At 37.1% G+C, this 24,548-nt stretch overlaps 1 protein-coding gene across 1 annotated transcript in view; it reads right to left on the bottom strand.

The window, feature by feature from the left end:
* LRPPRC (leucine rich pentatricopeptide repeat containing) overlaps nt 1–24,548 on the bottom strand; it is a 164,211-nt gene that overhangs the window by 115,668 nt on the left and 23,995 nt on the right. The window contains exons 3-14 of the mRNA XM_050951750.1: nt 23,107–23,229; nt 22,104–22,225; nt 21,957–22,015; nt 20,981–21,067; nt 20,313–20,439; nt 18,965–19,109; nt 17,928–18,085; nt 17,490–17,595; nt 17,289–17,396; nt 9,541–9,659; nt 8,786–8,879; nt 1,064–1,133 (exon numbers count right to left, since the gene is read on the bottom strand). Coding sequence (XP_050807707.1) covers nt 1,064–1,133; nt 8,786–8,879; nt 9,541–9,659; nt 17,289–17,396; nt 17,490–17,595; nt 17,928–18,085; nt 18,965–19,109; nt 20,313–20,439; nt 20,981–21,067; nt 21,957–22,015; nt 22,104–22,225; nt 23,107–23,229 — 1,318 coding nt within the window. The remainder of the gene's footprint in view (nt 1–1,063; nt 1,134–8,785; nt 8,880–9,540; nt 9,660–17,288; nt 17,397–17,489; nt 17,596–17,927; nt 18,086–18,964; nt 19,110–20,312; nt 20,440–20,980; nt 21,068–21,956; nt 22,016–22,103; nt 22,226–23,106; nt 23,230–24,548) is intronic.

The raw sequence follows: 24,548 nt of genomic DNA, 5'->3' as shown, positions 1-24,548 counted from the left end.
GAATTTGTCCTTGACCCAGCCCGAAGAACCAAACCTCCTCTTTGAGTCAAATAAAGTTTAAAAAGGGGGAAATTTGTGTGTGTGATGTCTGAAGATTTTGAAACAATTTCTTATTTCAAACACAGAGTACAAAGACAGAACAAAATAAAGCAACAACACATTTCTTGAAACAACAGTTGCTTGAAAAAAGAGAGAAGGAACACCAAACATTGGCATTTTATTTCTACAGCACACCATATAAATACTTAGCACTCATATACTGCTTTTACTTCATAGAATTAAGAGTACTTTACAATTTAGCGAATATAATTATCCTCATACTACAGACAGGGAGAACAAGGCACACAGAGGATAAGTGACTTGTGCATTCACACAGCAAATCAAAGGAAGAACTGGGAAAAGAACCCCAGCCTCCTTTCTCCCGTTCCAGTGCTCAATTCACTGAATCATGTTGCCTCCCAGCTAAATGACTGTGGCTAGCAGCCTAACAGTTCTGTCTTCAATAATCACAAACACAAATATCGCACACAGGATGACACCTAACATTTTTAGCTCACTTTCTGAATAATTTGAAACGAAATAAGAAATTTTCTTTTATTACATTAAGCCATAATTTCATCAAGTTTAAAACTCAATTTCCTCCCACCAAAGTAAGTAAATGATAAAGAGGGCTGTAAACCTTCCTTTGCTCCTACACACCTATATTTTCTATTTCAATACCAGCAGAAATGCAAAAGAGTGACTAGAAATAAAATAGCCGTGGTCATGGTCTCAGGTCAATTTTACACTCTTTCAGCATCATACAGCTAGTGTTATTGCTACTAGGCTGGGGACTGGGGTAGGTGAGGGGGTGTTACAGCAACCTAGTCACTTTAATGGAGGAAGGTGCAGAGACGGGGCAGGAGTGCTCTGGACTTTTTGACCTGTTCATGGAAACCAACTTCTTTTAAATTTTAGTTTTCAGATTTAATCACCACAGGGAAAAATTACATATGGGTGAGGTGCAGGAGGGGATATTCGACCAGTTACAGAGGGGAGGGAAGTTTACTTTATGAAATCTTACCTTTTAAAGCCAAAAATGAGACAGCCTTTAAAATGAAACAAATCCGCAGAGGGCATATTTGGTGAAGACACTGTAAAACAATAATAAATATTTAGAAGAATCTCTCTTTTAAAAAAAATGTTATCTGCTCAACTAGAACAGGACCTAATGGAAGTGATGCTTTTTTCTTATCTAGTAAGTATTAATCATCTTTGTAAATCACCATTAGAAACACAGGAATTGCCATACACTTAATCCAAAAGCAAGGGTCATCTAAGCCCAGTATCCTGTCCCTGGCAAGTACTAGTTAGTAAGAATCCTGCTATAGACAGATGTTGGATAATCTGTCCTCCACATTAGGTCCCATCCTGGTGCTGGTGTCACTCTGGCATAACCCTAGGTAACTCGGAAAGGTGATAGACCAAAAGTGTCAATGAAGCCCTTCTGCTGTAGGCCTTAATGAACCAATGTTCCTCCATGTTAAACACTTTGTGTAACCTAGTGTAACCTAATGTACTAATAGCTGCAAAAATGTAGTATTAGCAGTTAGCTTTTGATTGTAATAGCCAGTTCTCTGCTGTAACACATTGAAGCTAGGCTAGAGCACGTTCAAGGTCGTTTTAAGATACTGTATACATGTCTCAGCAGCAGAGAGGGGGAAGTCAAAAGATTGACTGAAAAAGGATACTGCAGCTGGATGGGAAAGTACAGGGGAGTAAAAGATCAGCTAGTCAGCAAGAAAGTTTTGTAGTAAACAACTGGGATATAAAAGGAAGAAACTGCTTGTTTTAGGTGTGCAGGATCTGAGATTGTTATTTCTCCCTGGCACCTTATTTGAGCTCAAATAAATTTGGTTGTTTGCTTCTCCACCCTGGTGTGTTTATTGGCGCTTAAGCACTCTAGGCAACAAACCACTGTTGCTTGCCTCTGTCGCTGCTGTGTCTGCAACACTGGTGTTTAATAGTGAGACTGGTCCAAGGCCTTGTCTACACTACACAGTTGTATCAACAAAAGTCAGGTTTCGTTGACAAAACAGTGGAGGAGTACACACCACAATACTCTTCCTGCCAACAAAACAAAACCACATCGACGAGAGGCATAGAGCTTTTCGCAAAGTCATATTGACAAAGTGTCAGTGTCGATACCACGCATGGTTATATTGCTGTAAATGGCCTCCAGGAGGTATCCCGCAATGCCATCCTGACCACTCTGGTCAGCAGCTGGAACTCCGCGGCCCTGCACTCAGGTACACAGGCATCTGCCGTTCCGTCTTCAAAGGTCTGGGAATTTTTGAAATTCCACTTCCTGTGAGCTCTCCATGCCAAGCTAACATCACATCTTCCCAGCTAACCATGGCGCCTCCATGCAGCAAACGCTCTCCCACTTAAGAGCACACCGGAGCTGTTGGATCTGAAGACTATATGGGGAAAGGAGGCTGAGCAGTCCCATCTCTGCTCCAGCCGTAGGAATTTTGATACCCACAGGCAGATTTCTCATGACTTGTTGGATAAGGGCTATGAATGGGACATGCAGCAGTAGCGTGCAAAGAAAAAGGAACTGAGGCAGGTGTAGCAAAAGACAAGGGAGGCAAACCATCACTCTTGTGCTACGCTGAAGACCTGCCACAACTTTAAGATGGACGCCATCCTTGGCAGCAACCCCACCTCCACCACCAAGAGCCCCAGGGATACTTCAGCAACGTTAGAGGCGGTGAACAGTGGACCCAATCCTGAGGACAAAGTTGTGGATGAGGAAGTCGAGTTGGAGGATGACATGCCAAACACAGCAGGGTCATCCAGTGACATGGTGAGCCAGGAATTCTTTTCTACTCCAGAGGAGACTAGCCAGTCCCAGCACTCTGTAATGCGCACGATGCAGGAGAGAAGAACCCTGATAAGTGATCTTTTTGAGTTGATGCTGCTGGGTTATATGAGGTAGAGCTGTCCTTTGTGCCGTATACTGTACAAGTGGGTGAGGGGATAGAAATGTACCAGACTAGCTATGTTTGAGTGTGCTCCACATTCCCCTCTGCAGCTAAGCAGTGCAGCGGAACAGTGTGTTAACGCACACAGAGATTTCATGGGAATCCTCTGGAGAGATTTCAAGGAAACGGTCCTGGAGGCACTTGCCAATCCTCTGCTAAAGGTTCCATGGCAGAACTGCTTTGTTCCTTCCCCCATTGTAGGAAACTTTCCTGCTCCACTTGGCAATCACTTATGCAGGGACCAAAACAGAAGACAGGTGAGCAATATAGGCACTGGGTCTGAACCCACAAGCAAGCAGGAGATGGACCCTTGCATATCCCTCAGGAGTCAGATATCAGCTTCAATGACTCCCCCGCCTGTGGAAAATAGGGGCAGAATTTACAATACTGTCTCTAGTCACCTGCACTGATCCCCTTAAACAAAAAAAACCCCAAACACACACTTAATACTCTTTGCCCCATCTTGAATGCCCAACACCCACCCAGGCTGAACTCACCATGTTGAGTACATTTGCTGAGAGGTGTGCTTGCAAAGGGAGTGAGAAAGTGATTTGTGTGTTAAAAGAGGTGCATGTGACTAGAATGATTCAATGCTGTGCATGAACTAAATCATGCTGCTCTGTATTGTTGCTTGTGCTTCTGCAGATGTGTCCTTCATAGGAACCCTCTACAAACTAGCAAAGCACCTCCCACTAGATGACCAAGGTGGAGCAAGGAGGACATGTTCTGAGAAATTCTCCAATCCTCAGAGGCTGAAAAAAAAAAGAAGGTGGGGGAGGGAGATCCTGAAGGAAAAATTTAAAATAGATAGGCAGGACAAAAAGAAGAGTGAGGAGCACACTGTAAAGGTCCAGGAATGGATGATAAAAGTGATGGAGGAGCTAATAAAGATGTTGAAGTCCCTACTCATGCTCCAGGCAGAATACATGCATGCTCTCCCTGTCAACTCCAACCCCACCACCAATACAGAACTGCTTTTCTTGCCGTCCCAAAACTTCCCCCACATATTCCTTGCAACTCTTCAGAACATCTCATTACTCAGTTCACTCCACCCCTTTTGACAGCTTCCAAAATGATAGCTGAACTTACACACAGCTATGAGACACTACACTGCTCTGCACTCTTATCTCCCTTCCTATCAAGCCTTTTGTGTGTACTGTTAATTGGTTTAATAAAAATAAAATCTCTGAAAGATAAGCAGTCTTTATCTGTCCCCTACACATGATGGTTGCTGCTGACAGTAATACACAGTGGCAGTTTGACCATTTGTTTACTACAAATCCCAGTCAAGAATCTTCACAATTTTCATGCAAGGTGGCAAGTTAACAAAGCATGGCAGAGTGCTGTATAGAAAAACATATTACTGGTGCTCATTATCAAAATGTTGCCTCAAAGCCTCCCTGATTCAAATTGCCCCTTGTTGTGCCCCTCTAACAGCCCTGGTCTCTGGTTGCTCAAATTCAGCAGCCAGGCGATCCACCTCTTTGATCCACCCTGGGAAAACTTTTCAGCCTTAGCCTCACAAAGCAGGCTGCTATGACTACAGAATGTTTCCTCATTTAGGTCTAACCTGCCAAAAAGGCAGCACCAGTGTGCTTTTAATTTGCCAAAGGCACATTCCACAGTCATTCTGCACTTGCTCAGCCTATTGTTGAAGTATTCCTTACTGCTGTCCAGATTTCCCGTGTAAGGCTTCATGAGCCATGGGAGTAAGGGGTACGCTGGATCTCCAAGGATCACTATGGGCATTTCAACATCCCCCCCACTGGAATCTTCTGGTCTGGAAACAAAGTCTCTGCTTAGAGCTTTCTGTACAAGCCAGTGTTCCTGAAGATCCATTGTCACGCACCTTCCCAAACCACACTGCATTCCACAAGCTCCTGCAATATCTTAGAAGTACCCCTTCCTATTGATGTGCTCTGTCGCAAGATGGTCCGGGGCCAAAATTGGAATATGAATGCCATCTATCAGCCGTCCACAGTTAAGAAATCCCACTGCCACAAAGCCATCCACTATTTCACGCACATTGCCAAAACTCTCAGTCCTTCGTAGCAGGATGTGATTAATGGCCCTGCACACTTGCATTACCACAGCCCACAACGGTCGATTTCCTGACTCTACACTGATTTGCGACCAACCAGTAGCAGTCCTGGAGTTGCCAGCTTCCACAACACTATCGCCACGTGCTTCTCCACTGAGACCGCAGCTCTCATTTTTATGTCATTACACCGACAGTGCTGGGGGCAAGCTCCGCATGCAGTTCCAGAAAGGTGGCTTTCTGCATCCGAAAGATCTACAGCCATTGCTCATCATCCCAGGACTACATAATGAGGCAATCCCATCATTCAGTGCTTGTTTCCCTAGCCCAAAAGTAACAGTCTACCACGTTCAGCTGCTCAGTAAATGCCAAAAGAAATCTGGTGTTGGTTTCTTTTCATGGCACACAGCAGGTCAGGCAACTCTAATTCCTGTTCAGATTGGGAGCTCATGATATACTGCATGACCATCCACGAGGTGTGCATAACAGTGACCACAGCAGTAGAGAGCAGCGCAGGATCCATCGTTTCAGACAGAGATGGTGGATGCACAGTAAACAGAGGCTGTTGAAAAATGCCATGAAATGCAGTTGGAAGCCCACAGAATGCTGGGATGGAAAGAACTGCATCATGGGACACTGAGCCCACCCCCATGATGCACTGCAATCCACTCTGTCTTCCCACAACTCCTAGCTGTAGAAGACAGTGTGTAGCACAGTGGGATAGCTACCCACAGTACACTGCTCTCACTGTCGATGCTAGAGTACCAAGTGTGAATGTGCTCTGCCAACAGAAGGACCATAGTGTGAACATGCACAAACTATGTAATTATATCGTTTTTTCATTATCAGCATAACTTGTGTTGACAAAATTCTGTAGTGTAGACAAGGCCTAAGCCCTACAAAGCATTATATGTTTAAGACCTCATCCAAATTTTTTCTTCCTATGGCTGTTATTTGACAACTCTGGATATTCTTGTTACCCATAAACATCCAATCCCTTTTGAATCTTGATAAGTTTTCAGACTCATTGGTATCCCAGTGCAATGAGTTCTGTGGTCTCATTATATCCTCTGTGAAAAAGGTATTTGTTTGAATTTGCCATCTTTTCAAAGGGGTCTACTCTTCCATAAGTGACAGTGAGATTTTAACTTAGTTAAATCTCATTAATGCTAACAATTTACATGCTAGTCCTGTACACAAGACAATATAGGGGAGATACGCCCAAGCGTTATAGAAGTTAGCACTCTTGTGAAAAAATATAACAAGATTAAAAAATTTAGGATTGTGGCATTCGTTACAAAAGAGAACACAAGCTTCAGGGGAAACAGCTTGAAATTCAGTACATTTAATACAAGTTAAAAGTTGTTTCAGGTCCTAAAGTATGCTTGCCATATTCTGGTGGTTTTACAATCATATTTTCTTATTTTTTAATTTTTTTCCTCTTTCCACTGTTCCTGAGTAAATTACCCACAACCAAAGGAAACTAAATATATATACAGGAAAAAAGTGAAACTAATTATCTCTCAAGTGCCATCCAATGAACTAAGTAAATCAACAGAATGTGACATAGGAAAATACTTTTGCTTTAATAACATTCAGCTGTAGTGATCTTAAGTGTTACTTTTATCAATATGAGGTAAAAAAATTCAAGGAAAATTGTGAAATTAAGTATCCCTTAAAACTCATTTAAAATTCTAATTTATTCCCCACAACTCCTTGTTTTCTGAGTCCTTAGCTGAGCACTCCTGCATTTAAATCTTTCCAGAATGCTAGCTCCCACTCCAGCATAACACCCCTGCAATCACTGAACCGCAATGATGCATTTAGACTTCATATGAAGCAAGTTCAGTTTTCCAATACATGCTCTCTTATATGCTGGGGTTTTTTTAAATAACCTATTCAAATGGTGTATGGTTGACATTATAATGAAATTAACCCCATGCAAAGCTGAATGCATCACTGCTGTTCAATGAGGGCTAGGGTGTCATCATTAGAAGGGCTATATGATATAGCTAGGTAGAAGATGTGAGAACAGGAATGCTGACCTGAGCAGAAATTATTACACACACACAATCCAAAATCTGAAATGTTTGTTTAGTTTTTAAGAGAACCTAAACAGTTGATTTTACAAAATCCCCAAGCAAAAAACATTTTTCCAGTGGCATATTAAACTTTCTGCTCAAAAAAAAGACTAGCATAAAACACCTCGGTATGCTCAGCGGCTGCTGACAATCAGCAACCTGGTTTCCTTAGCAACAAACAAGTCTGAGAAAATCAAAAGAAGCTGACAATGAAGTGGAATGGAATGGCATGATAAAGGGGAAAATAGCTCTCATCTATGCTGCCTTATGTGCTCAGATTCCTCAACTGATGCTTCACAGTTTTCATCTTGTCAGTAACAGAAATCTATACATTATAGGGGATAAGAAGCAGAATCAATAGACCTTGATAGCAGCCAACATTAATGCTTCACCTCCACTGACTGCACTGGTGAGACAGTCAAAGTTTTTTCCCTATAAAACTGCATTAACAAATTTATACTTTTTACAGTCTGTGCCTTATTATCTTTTGAGCGCTGACGAGATTAACTACCATTAATGAACACTGGGCCAGCATTAATTTTACAAAAGTAATTTCCTTTTAAATTAGTGTTTGAAAGGCAAACATTTGCATGCTTTCTTCAATTACAAACCTTAATATATGGAATACTACTACAAAAGATGGTTGCTCATGTAATGAATTTGTCTCTGGCTAAATAATCTACTATTTAAGACTACATCAAGAGTGACAATACAAAACCACTGTTACTGGATATACCAAAAGTTGATCACTCTAGCCAAAGTAAAAAAAAAAAAGGACACTTAGTTTTGCTTCTTCAAGTAATGGAAACCTTACAAAATGTTTCATTTCCAGCACAGCTACCATTGCTCCAGCCAGGCACTACTACTCTGTTATCTGAAAGAAGAGCTAAGTATTATATTTTCATGGTGTTATTGACTGGGTTAACAGGAACAAAAGATGGCAGAATTCAGAGTGCATTTTATAGAATCAATAATTGCTTATGAGATAATTAAGTACATATATTCAAGAAGTACCATAAATAATCAGGTTAGCAATGTAACAATTATATAAGCATTACACATTAAATAAACTTGAACAAAACACTGTCAATCTTTAATTTTACAAGGATACTGATCAAAAACGTAACTAATACCAAATGAGGAGCTGTTGAGTACTGCAAAGTCTTCTGACAAAAATCTAGTCCTTAAAAAAAAAAAAAAAAACTTTACTTGCACTACTGTAAACCTGGAGGTCTGCTTATCCCATTAGTTACATACTTGCAGCTCCTATTGACAAAGAGACTGATGGAGGACATAAAATTAACTTTGTCATTTTTGTACCACGTTTATAATTTTTTTATAAATGTAATATGAAGGAATAAAAACATGTACGCAAAGCCCATAAGGCATGTCCATATTAAAAAAGCAGTTTATAACAAACGTAAAAAACCCATTGCCAAAAACTGGCAGCTTCAGAAGATATCCTTGAGATCCTTTCCACAAATGCCACAATATGGTACAAACTTTATAATAACCCCAACCACTATCTAAATTACTCTTAAAATGCATGTCTGAATATTTACAAACACACACATCAACCTAAGTACTCCATATCTGCATCTGTTAAAAAGACATCTACTAAATACACTGAAGATACTTACATAATGATAAAACATTTTCCAGTGTTCCATATATTGCTTCATGTCTTAATTCTGCTACAGAGAGTCCTTCAGTTTCAAATGGACAGCCATTTTCCTACGGATAAAAAGCATTACACTACACACACACACACACGGAACCTGATACTCAACAATATTTTTAAACACTGCCCTCCCTATGTCTCTGCTTAACAACATCCCCTTTCTACAAATACTTTGGAGCCCCAAATTGTAGACACCATTCTTCTTGTCAAGAGGACAGAATGACATGCTTCCGCAAGCCCATCAGTGCTACAAATTAGCTGGCCAAAGGAGCCACTCTTGACCACTAAAGGTACAATCCCTCTACAAAGACTGAGAATGCCCCACCATCAGTAGGAAAGAAAATTCCTGGGAAAAAGAATTAGAACCCAAAATTTTTAACCTAATTGGAAAATAATAAAATAAAGCTACTGAAATCAACTACGTGGTATTACTTAAAATCTTTTATTTCCAGAAATGGAAAAATGCATTAATGAAAAACATCACATAGTATAGCGATTTTAAAATCCTCTTTGGTGAACGGGGAGAGGAAAAGGTGGGCAAACAATGGAAAATAACTTTAAAAAAATAGTCCATAGAACAATTAATGGGCTTCTCTGTGTGGCAACTGCATGCCCCAGAACACCACTGGATTCAGTGAGAGTCCTACACAAAGAGCAGCTGCAGAATTGGGCCATAACATAGCAATATATAAAAAATGGTTCATTTAAACTCACCTGTAGCAGAGCACGACAAGTCTGAACGTCATCAAAATTTGTAAAAACATAGTTTGTGTATGTTTCCACATCAGGTTCCACCCCCAGCTCATGCATTGCTTTAAGGACCCCAATAGTACCTAAAGAAGCAATATTAGAATGCTGAACAATTTCAGATAACTAAAAGCTCAATTCTTTTTATAAAAGGAAAGATATAAACATTAATCTCCATGCTTATTCGTACATTTTTTCCTCTTTCTAGTTCCTGCTGCACAGAAGCTGGGCATATTTTTTTTACTTCAATAATCAAGTTCTTAATTCTGAAACCATTCTTATGCCTATCTTATCCCACAGTAAACTGACAAAGACTGAAAACTTTAGTTCACCCTGCATCTGTAGTGTTAGTAAAGCATATTTTTGGTTTAGTGAAGATGAGCTGCTTCACTGGGATTATAATTAAAGAACTAGCACCTATAACTAGATGAGACTCCAGCCCAGAATTGTGGTTCAATTTACTATTTTTACTTCGTTATAAATATTTTAAGACTGTACATTGAAGATGTCCATATATCTGATGCGCTAAATACAGAAACTAATTTGAACCGCATAAATAAATGCATATAGCCAGCTTCAAGACATTTGTGATCGTGTGTTAAGAAACACACTTAGCTCTGGTCCTCGCGACCAACTCTACTGCCAAGGTCCAAACTTTCAAAACAGGTATTTAACCTTGCATAAGGCTGAATAAATATTTACATGTTCAAACTGGGTGCTTAGGCATCCTAGTGAGTTGGCCCAGTTTGTACATGGATAATGGGCCCAATTTTGCAAGGTGTGAAGTTCCCACAACACCCACTGAAATCACTCTGCACTTCAATGAGGCTCTCAGCACCTCACAAGATTAAGTCCTAAATTTTCAGCATTAGACATCTATTTGAAAATATATCACCAATACCAACACAAGCTAAATATAGTAAAAATTAAATTTTAAGAAATATTTAACATTTTCTTAAAATTGACCACACAGCTATTACACCAATATATCAGCTGTTCTTTTATTTTTTTCTAAAGAGAAAGAAATACTATTGCTATTATACAAACATTAATAATAATAAAAAACTGATATTATTCCACTGAATTTTGAAATCTTTACCACACTCAGTATTTATTCTAACGAGGGCATTTCAGTGCTTTAACAGCTTTTCTTTCAAATTTGCAAGAATTTCCTGAATTTCATTATATCAGGTCCAGTTAGCTAACTCTGCATTCATGTCACAAACAATACAGGTACTGGAATTTTTGCTGGCACAAAATGATTTGTCAGATGCTGCAGGACACCAGATCCAAGTAGCATATGTTTTTCTCAACTTGCCTCTCATATTTATTACTTTAAAAATGTAAAGTTTCCCAAAGACCCTGTCTTTGCCCCGGAGTGCCACCTATGGAAAAGTGACACTTCCATGAATATTTTATGCAGTGCACTATGGTGCAAATAATCAAATGTGAATTCCCTTTGAGCACTTAAAAATACATGCAGGCAAGTCACACTAAATTAAAGTCGCATCATCTGCTCAAGTCTGCCTTAAACAAAACTCTGTCTGATTTTGGCTGAGAATCTGCAAAATTGTGAACAAAGAATTAATTACAGTAAATCTTGCTTGATACCTTTCAGATTTTGACACCAACTTTCTATTTTATGTTTGCAAGATGTAGAAAATGTTAATATAGAGCTCAGCTAATGTTACTTTTCAGAAAGACTGTTCCAATGTAAGAGTTCGAGTCAATATTACAAGTAATAGCTGTTTTCAACAGGGAGCTACCTACCACAGTGAATTATGTACTCTAGCTGCAGGAGACTTGGGTTCAAATTCTAATTTAGGTCAGAGTCGAAAATGAGTTTATTTGGCTCTCTCAAATCCCTAGTAGACATCTGCCACAAAACCACCACTCAGTTTGGCACAATTCTTGAGAAGAGACAAGGAAGCGTAAGTATTAGAACAGGGTGCTGCAGATGAAGATTAAGGTTAACTGGTAGAAAGGAGTGAGAAAGCTTCCACGATATCTGTTGCCCTATGTCTGGTCGCTATTATTGGTATTAACACTCACTGTCATGAAGTTCTCCCACTTCCCCCTCCCTGCCCCAGTTTTTAAAACCCCAAAATATGTCTCATCTTCCGTATTCTGTATTCATTTTCATTTGGTTTTCTTTAAAAACTTTCACTGTCAAGTCAATATATTTGCAAAGCAAAAACCAGAAAACCACTACTTTATCATCACAACAGAAGTCCAGTTTTACCTTTTTAAGTTTTGTTCCATGACACACAGCTTTATTAATTAGTATACTAATGTTTTCTCAATATGAAGTTACAAGATACTGTCACTTATGTAACACTTTAAAATGTGTAAATCAAAAGCAAATATATTAAGACCAGTATTTCTGTATCTTATGGTTGCCTTTAGAATTTCTTTGGACATCACAAGCATATCAGTGCTGTTCAGCCTTTTATCTCTCTCAAACCTAACCAATGGGCATAAAAACAGCCAGAAGTCAAGACACACAGAATGCAATCATGTGTTTTAGTAATAGTGAAACTTGCTAATACAAAAAAGTCATTCTATTGCATTGTCCCAAAAGTAGTATTTTACAATGAACATGTTCTTCATAAAGAAGCTTGTGTACCAGTATTTTACATATCATGTAAGCAACATTTGTTAAGAAAGAATGCTCTTAGTTTTCTGACTGAGTTTCTTAAATGAATAACTTTTGTTAAGAGACAAAACACATTTAGAAGGATGCTGTCATGTCAAATTTTGCCCAAAATTTAGGCTTTAAGAACCTAGTAAAAGAAGAAAAAGCCCTTTACTATGCAAGATTCCTCTGAGTATTTTTGAGATTCCTGAGAATGTGAAAATGAACTACTAGAAACTTACTATAAATGAAAATGAGCTAGTTGGTTTTAATTTCCTAAATTGAGAAAAATGCAAAAAAGTCAGACAGCCTATAAAGTGAACAGCAAACTAGTTTAAAGCTCTTTCGTTTTTAGTAATCCTTTTTAGTAATCATTCTTAGTCCCCAATCTTCAAAAAAAATTACACTCACTTAACTTTAAACAGGTAAGTAGCTCCAGTGACATCTACAAGACTACTCACATGCTTATAGTTAAGCACTTGCATAAGTATTTGAAGAATGAGGTGTCTTGAAGCATAATAAAAGGTGAGCATGTTTTTTTTTAATTCAATTGAGATTTTAAATATAATTTCACTATTTAAAATAGGCTGATGTATTTTAAATGCATTAATTTTAAATCAGAACAAATTTGAATGTATATGTTTTATTTAAGACAGAATGCACATTTACAATGCAATCAAACTCAGTGAAATATAGCAAGTTATTGATATTTCTGTTAATTATTTTGACGTGCCCAAAAGCATGCTAGACCATTCCACTCCCCTGCCTCAGGACTGGCCCATAAATAGACCTTTGAGACACAATGTACACACATAACATTCATAATATATTGTGTACAAACAATGCGTAGAAGTCAGACTTAATCCTGGCAAGTCTTATTCTTCAGCAGAAGTCTGGTGGGTTTTAACTGTCCCAACTGAAACAGGATGAATGTTTTAAACAAAAATTCCAGCACACTTTAAAATATATCCTAATCATTATTTCTAATTACTGGGGAGTGTAGGGGGGAAAATCACAATAAATAAGCAAATAAAAATCATGTTTTATTAAGAATTCATGTTAAACAGGAAACTATTCAACATATGGACAATCTGCTGTAGAAGATTAACTGAACCAGTTTTTTTCCATTAAAAAAAAGTTCTCTCTCTATTAAGTTTAGTGTAAAGCAGCAAGTCCCCTAATCTGAAAGTGTGCCCCTTCCCCCGCAAAACTAGTAATTTTTCAAGCTCTACTTTGGAGACTCAAACCCTCTTGGAAATGGCAGCACACACTGAAGAAATAACCGTGTGCCCTAAATGGAGATTCTGCAACCCTGAAAGTTAAGTCTAAAACAAGTTTTAAACACCCCCCCTCCCTTTTTTTTAAATATACTCCCTAGACAAAATTGTTTGTTGGTCTCACATAGCTGTGCAAACAAGACGCCGCCAACCATTTCTATGCCGGATCTTACAGGGCCCTTGGGCTCCTGGATTCAGACACTGGGTGTCCAGCTTCTGCCCTCTCCCTAATTCATATGACTGAGCTAGTAGGAATGGCCTGAGAGGATGGAGAGGGACAAGGAGTGGATAGAGCCACAGCTTCTGTTCCCCTCCCCACATCTGGCTGAAACCAGCTCCTCTTCTACTAAGGGACAGATTCTACCACTTATTCTCACACTGAGCAGTATTCATTCCTCAAGTAGCCCCACTGAAATCAATTAAACTTCTTGTTGAGGTAGGTACAATTCTGCATAAGGGCAGCTGAAAATGGATTTAAGTATTTATTTAGGTCAGATATCGAATAATGAGGTTTTCATTTTGAAAGATGAGGTTATATTCAGGAGAATGGTGTAATGCTGCTAAATGTACAGTCAAAATTTGAACTTAAAGGTGCACTCCAAAATTTCTAGTGGAGTAATATACCTTAAAGACAAAATTCTGACAAATGTTTTAAATTAGTATTTTCAACTTTTCCTGGGGAACACCATTACCCACCTCAAGGAAACCAAAAAATTACCTTGTATTTAGCTCATTTATTAAGCTTTTTTATACTGGGTCAATGTGAAAACTGAAAATATTCTCTATTAGCAAAGGGAACCTTGCATACTGTACTTTGTAAGTAACTGCTGATGTGATACTGCAGTGTTCTATAAAAAGCAAAAATAAAAAGCACAGCTAAGTATTTTTAAAAATAAGCTTCAATAAAGCAGCTAAATGATGCTCAGCAAAAACCTAATATGGCTATACAACTTTGATATATGCAAAACATCACCCAAAACCATCCTTCACTTCCAAAGATATTTTATTGTATGGTCTATTGACACAATGTGTCCCAATGGTCTTCATATTTGCAACCCTCCTACGTCTTGTTTTTTTCTTAATCCTCGCAGCATACTCTCTTCTTGAAAAAGGGTAACTTTGCATTTACTTAACCATAGGAAAATATTAAAATAAAAAGCCTGAACTTGCTTTTAGCTTTATCAGCACACAAAATAAAAACATGTCTAATCTGTAATAAGCACATTTAATAAAACTGTAGAAATCTGCTGCTCCACTCTTGTAATCCAGACACTTGTCTACAGCATATTCAACCATTTGTCCACTCTAGTTTTATACGACTCAAACAATGGGGCGTCCTCACTTTCTTTGGAAGACTAGTCCGTAGAACAACTAATGTCAGCAATAAGATGTTCTCCTCGATGTTCAGTTTTTTATTTCCCTTCTACTAGTTATACCCCTTTGGGCCACCCTATATAATTCCTTTCCCCCTTCGCATTTACACCCTTCAAATACTGGTAGGCAGTTATAATAATACACATCACCTCTTTCCAAGTTGTTATTTAACCTTTAATCTCCCTCGAAGTCCATCCTCTCAATATATGTTTTGCCTCTTCTCCAAAGTCTATTAAATTTGTCAATACTTTTCTGGTATGGCGATAGTCCTAGAAGTGTATGTGGTATGCCACATCTGACTACTGTGGAGAATGGAACCATTATCTCCACTCTAGTATGCGATGTTGTACTCTATCTATATCCACCTTTATTTGATACATCCCAATTAATTTTTGTTACTAGGAAACACGGAGAACTCAGATAATTTACTGTCCACTGTCACCTTTAGGTTCTTTTCAACACTACTACTTTCCCTATTGTCTATCACAAATAAATATTCTTTCTGAAAAAATTATTTTTCCTCACATGTAAAAAAACTAAGCTAATATAATGTTGAATCTCTCTTATTCTCCCCCCTCCCCCCAAAAAAACAAAAAATCTAAATGCAGGGGAGATTTCACATGGCAAAGGGCAAGAACATTTATTCCACCTACCTACAGCAAACATATTTATATTGATAATTCAGTGCCAAAAGGAAACGCCCAAAAATCTTCCTTTAATTTGAAGTTTAACTTTAAGAGTTCTGAATTTACTCACATACTGGCTGTTATAAGTACGTACACACACATACACACGGAATCTTCACACTAAACTTAAGAACTCATAACTGTGAAGGACCAGATGCTAACCTGGGTTCACAAAATGACTTTGTGAATGCAAACTATTACCACAGAACCAATGAGAGGTCACCCTCTGATGTCTCTGTGGGCAGAAAAGGCATGACTTCATTCTGAAGCTTACTATCAGCTCTTACTGACAGCCAAGTAGAAGTATTACAGATTTCTGAAGACTCTACAATTTCAAATTAAGCCAAAACAGTTCAGATCATAAATGTTACTCTTCTCACAACAATTAGGTACAACAACTTAATACAGCTCTAGAAATATGCAGGAGTCTTTGCAATACAGCATACTTCTAGCATATTTTGTTATTATGTAGGTAGAGCCAAGTTTTGATAAAGCAACACAGCAGTATTATATTATACACGTACACAAGCATGGATGACAGTTTTGAGCAGGAGTAACTAGAATCATATAGTAGTCCTGCCCTGTTTAGTAGGTTTCAAGAGTTTTTATGCGATCGTGAAAACTTTCCAGTATTCAGAAAGTGCGTGTCGCAGGCAACTTGCCGTGTGCTCTAGCATCAGCCTGGATCTAAAGAGTTAATAAAAACTGAATATTGTTTTCATAAAGGCTTTTCTAAAAAGGATTGAGACACTTTTATAGCCAGAAACAATTAGGGAATACTTGTTTCAGCATTTCTTCCAAACTGGAATGTGACTGTATATTTAAAATAAAATTGCAATATGAACAGTCTGCTAAAAGCACTTTTTTTTTGTTTGTGCATTTTGTTTGTCACCCAATGTCACACTAACAACTCTGCATCTCATTCTAAAGCACATTATACTGTGAGATAAGATGAAAAAGACAGTTTTTTGTTTCCCAAGGGGGAAGTACTTCTGTTAAAAGCATCTTTTTATGAGACCACTCTTTCTGAATTACCAATAACGCAAACCCAAGAATTAGATACTGTACTCTAAAATTTAATATTTGTTCAATTCTTATTCATATCCTATAGACATCCCCATGTGTAACAGGGGAAAGTGTGCTAAATGCTTAAGCCTACTTAAGAATCCAAAAGATGGAACATTTCTGTCCTTCAATCAGTATGCTGTCAGGTCATGATCACTCATTCAGCAATGGAAGTTTTCTTGCCTCTCTTATTATTGTAAGTTAGCTCACATTTAACTTAACAGTGAATAGAAATTTAAAAAAAAAAAAAAGGTCAAAAAAGAAAGGTTCAGCTTTTCAGTAGTTATAGTGAGTCATTACCATTCAACCTTACTTTTAAAGGCTTCCTACTTCCATAGAGTAAAAGATCAGAGAACTACTGTATGGGATACAGAGCAGCAGAAAAACTTTGTAGAGCCAGGAATCCAAAGAGTTAAAAATTCCATGCAAATAGTGTTTTTCACTCTGCTTTCTATTAAAAACTGAATTCTTTATTTAAACTAACAAGACTGTGTCACAATTAAATGGGAAACGAGTGAAAAGCATTTCTGAAAAAATTGTAGAAATCTCTGTGATGGCAAGAACTACACACCTTTGGGCCTCCACTCACCTTCAAGCACATTTCTAGATAAGGTTTAAATGTCAGTCTGTACATTCAGTTATGAATAAGGCAACAAAAATATGTATCAGAAAGCTAACCTTGAACATTCTTCTCCTTCTGATACTCAACAAGCAGTGGCCAGGAATAATGAGGTCTGAGAGGCAAACCTTCCTCTTTCATTGTCTTCATCAGGTTAATTGCCAAAGCTGAAAACATCCACAAGGCAGTTGACTATTAATAAGACAACGACAGAATAGTTCAAATAAACTGATGTTTAAAATAAGCAAACGAATAAGTACCTGCTTTTTTAGACTCCAACGCACAATACAAAGTGAACTGGAGGGGACTTGAGTGCATATTGGCTTCTTTTAACTCATCACAGAACTGTTTCAGCTTGCTCAAGGGCTGGAAAGAAATTTAAGAATTAATTTATATAATAATAAATTGTAATGAACACATAATGCTTCTCAATTTCTGAACTCCTTTCTAGCAATTAAAGATCCTTCTTACACCCATAAAGTAGTTATTACAGACACCAACAAGCGTTTTTGCTCATACACATTCCACTTACTGTGTAAATTGGTAGGTGAAATATTAAAGTGATTACCTTAATGCATTCCATCTTTACTCTAACTATAAGTGCATGAACAAAACTACAATTTCCCCATTTTCATAACTCCCTTAAGTTCACCAACCATACAGCTGTAAATCCGGTAAAAAGATAACATCTTGCATACCTTATCCATAGTTACACAGTGTCGTAAGAAGAAGTTACCGTAGTCCATACTGCTTTCACTGTGATTTTCAGATGGCAAGGTAGGAAACGATTTGAAAACTTGGAAAGCTGTATCTTCCAAACCTTGAGTTATCAAATTCAGAGACAAGTTCATTGCATCTAGAGATTTAAAACACCAAAGACAATATTTATTAAGAGGTTGGAACAAACTATTTTGGCATTAGACTACAAAGGAAAACAAACTAGCATGATCCCTGTCATTGTATCTATGGAAAGAAAACAAATTGTTTTACAAGTATCTTATAACATAGTTTGTTTGTGGGACTAACTGCTACAGAACTCAGACTTGAAACTTTTTATTTGCATAGTTTATATAGTGCTATGAGTATCTCCTTTACAACAGAAAGACTCATGCCACGTATTTAGAAGTATCACCTTCATAGTAGTCCAGGAACATCCCAAATACTACAGCTGAAAGAAATCTTTGAGACGGGCTAATGGAGAAAGGCTACTGAAGTATATCTAGAAGTACTGTCAAATAGGTGTAACATATCAGGATTCAAAATTGCCTCCAACTATTGTTACAGAAAGTCATATTCAATGTTTATAACCTCTCTTCACTGTATTCTTACATATCTACTACTACAGAAGTTACACAAAATCTTTTTTTCTTTAAGAAAAATGCTAGATTATCAAGGATTTAAGGACAAAAAGTAAACTTAAGAAGTTTGTGGTAATGCAAATATAAAAAAAAAAATGCTTACATCTGCTTTTAAATTCTGAAAACTCTTAGGTTTAAAATATGACCCAGACTAATCCACATCTGCTATCTTTAGAAAGCAAAATTAATTAACACATAGCATTATTTTGCCTCAGAAGGATTTCACAAAGCCTTATACACAATATCACACTAAGTAACAAATCTTTTTCTTTCATTGCAACCTACTGAAAATGCATTCCTTCTTAACCTTCAGTAACAGTACTATTTCAAAGAACAGCTACAATACCCAAATTTGGACACATGACTGAAAGCACTACCTGGAATATATCCCCTTTCATATCTCATCTGCGACAAAATATCTTGGACATACTGAGGATATCCAGCCTTAGCAAGGCTATAAATAACCTGCATCAAATCCCTGTCCATAAAATAGCCTTCCATCTTCTCAATCTTTTCCAGGATCTGTAAGTCAAAACCATAAACCAGAGAATAAGTGTAATGTTAATGAAAAGTCTACACTCTGACTCAAACGTTAAAAACCTCAAAACTATTTACATTGACGTATCACTCCAATTTGCTACATATTTCCTAAACACAAGCACAGATGCAGTTTCTGCTCCATAAAGCTTAAATTCTAAAGAGTCAGATGAAGGCAAGGGAGGAAAAGAGAGTGATATAATATACAATGATCAGATTCTGACACCCTTTCTTCCTGCTCAGTAATATCTTATGCTGTGAGTACTGCCGTTAGATTCAAACTTGCAACAGCAAATAATACTGAAAAAAGGATTGCAGAATCTGGCCCAAAGTGATAAGAGTGATGACATGTATCTTATTAGTTATATATTTGTTTGATCGTTTGGGGATGGGAGCGAGGTGAGTTTTGTTTTTGTGGTTTAAGTTAAACAAATTAAACTCCCCTCCCCACAGTCCACACCCCTACATGAGTCCCCTCTATTTTCCCCAACACCAAAACCCTAGTCTTACAATAAGTGTCCTTACTCCCTTTCTCCTACATGGGGAGTATTTATTTATTGACCTTATGACACAGGCAGATAGCACAGGCCCCAATTTTGCAAAGGACACTCCATGTGGCTGGACCCCTGCACCAGGATGTAACTTCTTATGAAATAAGTAGGGCTCCTTCTGGGCACAGAGGTTTAAATCCATGGAGCTCTTATAAAAATTAGGGTCTTAATGGCAAAAACTCATTGACTTCAAAGGGAGCAAGATCAGGTCCTAAAAAAGTTCTCTTTCCACTGATGAAAATAAAATACTGTGCAATACTCTTTTCATCTGACTTTCAAAAAGTTACATTTATGATGAGACTGAATAAATCAGCACGCATTATTCACCATTTCTACATATACAATGTACAATAAAAGGCACCTATCGAAAGATAAAATAGAGTTTTATAAAAAGTATAATACTAGCAAGACAGGTTTCAATTAAATATACAATTATTCAGCTGGAAAAAAATATTCTCCTTAATTACTGCTGACCACTCGGGAATTATTTTAGAGAGACCAACTGGTATATTTGTGTGTGTGAGGAAAAAAGGGAATTTCAGTATTAAATAAATCAGCTAATATTAAACAGATCATGCAATCCATTTTAAACAAACAGTTTTAGGAAAAGCTTTACCTATTCATGAAATATTAATACCTGTTTAACATTGTTAATATCACCCTTCTCGGCATATGCATTCAGTAATGCTAAGTAGGTGTCTGGACCAGGTTCAATTCCTGCATCTCTCATCACTGAAAAGATATTTTCTGCATTCTCCATATCTCTGCAGATGTTTAAAAAAAATCAGTGGATTTAACTACAATCATCCAATATAATAACAAGTATAATTTTGGTTTTTTTCCCAATATTTTAGATAAAGCACACGGCAAAATCTATATTGAAAACTGACCTTTTACACCTATTGTTAACTTAATACCGAGAAGTAAATGTCTAAGACATAAATACAGAGATATTTAAAGAGAAACCATATTGACTAATGGATTCACATTATTCACATAAAATTTAGGACAGCTGGTTTTACTTCAACGGAAGAAAAACTTTTGAACCAACTACTTCTCATTCCAACAACATCTGTCTTAAAATTAAGCTTACTGGAAGTAGTGGTAAATGGGCTTCCTTTCATCACTTCCAGTGTCCCATAATACCAGAATATATTTATATTTCCAGAATGAATAATGTCTTAATATGCAGTAATTCACAATGATTGTAGTTGCCCCCCATTTTGTAGCAGCTAATTATCAATGTACAGGGTAAGTAGAAGAAGATTTAAAAACAAACAACAAACAACATTGGTATATTGTTACCCAGTTCTTGCATGGCCTGTCACAAGGCTACTGAATACTGCCTCGGTGATTGGGAGTTCTTTCATCTTCATAAATCCAAGAATCTTACTGTAAGATACAAAATAATAACTACATTTATGTTTTCCTTATATAGAAACTGGTGAACTACGGTTGTGCTGCACATTAAGCACTAGATCATCAGCCAGAACACAGAAAGATACATTTGAATGATCAGATTTTGGGATGTGGAACATAATGTTAATCATTTAAACAATGATGTTACTCTAGAAATGCTTATGTTGTTTGCAGTGTTTTTTGTACCCCTGTGGGTCCCAAAAGTATTATAGGGACAAGGTGGGTGAAGTAATATCTTTCATCAGACAAACTTCTGTTGGTGAGAACTCTGTAGAGCTTGGATGTTTGTCTCTTTTTCCAACAGAAGCTGGTCCAATGAAAGACATTACCTCCCCAACCTTGTCTCCAATGCTGTATCTTAGTTATTTAAAATATAAACATACTTCTGTTTAACATTTGTTACAAGTTTTTTCAGTTTCCTCTCACTCCCATACATGTATATTCCTCTTGTGCCCAGGAATCACACTGTCACAACTTACCAAAGGCAATTCCTTCTGGAATTAAAAAGAACTCACATTACATGGATCAGCTAACAATAAGCACTATACAGAGGGAGAAAAAACATATATGCTCCTTCCCCAGTGGCTGAGAACTTTTCCTGCATAGTAACACCTCTTCCTTCATAATCTTATGTTCTTTGTCAATGACCATTGAACTGACAAGACAATCTACTACTTCTACACCAGTGAGAAGGCAACACATTTGAACATACATACTAAACTGGACCATCATCTACTCCTCTTTGCTCCAAAATTTAAATTAACTTGAAGTTGGTTTTATATTAATGGGGGGGAGGACGGATAAGAATCACATGTATTTAAATCACTTGTAGCAAAAAAATGTTTAAAGTGCAAAGTAATACCTAGCACCTTCGATATCGCCCTCGTTGCAATATGCAGCAATCAATCTTTGGTATGTTACCTGTGGGAAAAAAAAATAAAATTAAGAGCCTGGATTTATTCAATAGTAGAATTAGAAGGTGGAAAGGATGCCATCAAGTAGTACCTACTCGATTGGGCTGCACATTAGCTTCCTCCATTTTCGACAAGAATTCAGTTGGAGAGAATTTATGGTCATTTTGAAGGTAGACTTTAAGCAAAGCATTATAATGACTTGCATCATACACAGCACCTAAACAAGATGTTACAAAGTGATTGAAATAAAGCAGCTTGCTTCAAATTCAATAAGTTAAATATCTTTAAGTGTTATATAAAGAAATCCAAGGAATTTTCATGTATCAACTTTATTATGCAAAAGAAACTACGGTACAAACAAATCAATTAATTTTATCCATCTCTGTGGTATATGTCACAATTGTTTAACAGAGCAGAGTAACTCTATAAAGTGTGCATTTATTTATAATTAAAATGTTAAATGTACAGAAACATCAATGCTATCCTGTGTGTTATTCTGCATTCTATATATGAATTGCTAAATTCTGAAAAATAATGTGACTTCCTTCAACCCCTACCCAATATTAACTTTTAAGAACATGGTATCACACATATATTTCAGAAAATGGACATTAATGGATAATAAATTCTCATTCTAATGGTTCTCAGAATGAAATAGCAATTTGGCTATATATAGCTTTTAACACTAGAACACTGGGACTGCCAGCTGTTAAGACAAATAATTAATAACTAATAATTTAGCAATACAAGATTCAGTGTTTACAATATTAAAGAACTATAATCTGTCACAACAACAAACTAAAGGAACTATCTGATATAAGCAATGGGAAAAAAAAACCTCAGGTTCACTGTTAGTACCCCTAGATGTCAGTATAACTCTCAGAATGGCAAACAGGTCTCTAGCCTCAAAAAAACTGGGTGGAAAATATAAGGTTATATTTTCCAATGTTTAAAGAAAAATTCCTGCAGTAAAACATAACAATTCAGCATTTAACATTACTAAAATGCAATCTACTTTTTGTTTCCAAGAAAGCAAGTAGAATATACTGCTATAATACGTATATGCTTAATTGTAGTCAAACATATGAAAAGACATACCCAAGTCTTTCAACTTGCCCCATATCATGTGGGCTAGTTCTGTTCTTTCACATAATGGGACCTCAGGCAACAAGGAACCACAACTTCGCAACAGAAGCAGGGCCTGGTTACTACTTGGATACCCTGCAATAAAACAACACTGTACTTAGAGATAAAATGCTAGTCAAACAAAAATGTTCATTACAAAAAAATATACAAAAGAAACTGTGCACCATGAGTGAAAGCTATATGAGGGAGTCTCTGCGAAAAAATGTTAAAAGAAGAATGAGTACATTCCATTGTTCCACTGCGCCCTGATCTATCAACATAAAAAATGATTTTAGATTTTAAATATACACCTCTACCTCGATATAATACTGTCCTCGGGAGCTAAAAGATCTTACCGCTTTATAGGTGAAACTGCATTATATTCAACTTGCTTTGATCCACCGGAGTGCGCAGCCTGTCCCCTAGAGCACTGCTTTACCGTGTTACATCCAACTTCATGTTATTTCAGGTGGCGTTATATTGAGGTAGCGGTGTAATAATTTTTAAACACAACAACTACCATTTTCAAACTCAGATGCTTAAAGTTAGGCTCCTAAATCCATATTTAGACTCCTAAGTAAGTGTAACCACTTTCAAATACATTGACCAATATTCTTTCTAATAATGCCCCAAAATCTTAAAATAGAAATCTTTCCTTTTTAGTGGCTTTTGCAAATGTATTGCTAGTGAACAAGTATCCATGCCATGGAGTGTCCACCATCCCAGCTAGCACTCATGTTTCCATTCTCATAAAAGAGGTCAACAACTGGAAAAGAATGAAGACAATTATCTGCCAACTTCTAAAAGTTATCATTCCAAGTCAGGGTTGAAGCTTATAGGCAAAAGCAGCATGTAGAATCTCACAATGCAGTTGCCTCTAATGTAGGCATTTTTTTCACAGAGAATTTCATTTTTAGCAGCGATGATCTACTACCTTGTGTCAGCATTACATTCACTTGGAGGTGGGGGGGAATCTATAATCTTTCTGAGTTTGCCTTTTGATTTACTCAGTTTGTTATTTTGTTGCTATGTTATTGTTTAAACGACTTAATCTCCAATTTTTGTTCATAAAGCAGGCTGAATGAAGTTTATGGCTGTATAAATTGACAATGCTGACAAATACGGATTCTTATTCACTAAGCATATGTCTGAATGACTCATGCCACACTAAATTCTGCTATTATTATTAATTGAAAAGTGAAGATTTAGGGGGAAATGTTCAATTTAAGTCAAAAATATGTACAGGTAAAACTTTCTAAAGCTACAATAAATGTAATCTAGAACCTAAAAATCTTGACAGTGTACTTTTGAAATACACACATGAAACTTCTGCCACAATTTTGTTTTTTGTTAAACAGGATATCTAGGAAAAATTAGTATAAGTATTTCATAATTACACTGAAAAATAATGATTT

Source organism: Gopherus flavomarginatus, chromosome 4 (genome assembly GCF_025201925.1).
Source record: "Gopherus flavomarginatus isolate rGopFla2 chromosome 4, rGopFla2.mat.asm, whole genome shotgun sequence".
NCBI classification, from domain to species: domain Eukaryota; kingdom Metazoa; phylum Chordata; order Testudines; family Testudinidae; genus Gopherus; species Gopherus flavomarginatus.
This window is presented reverse-complemented; position numbering and strand designations above follow the sequence as displayed.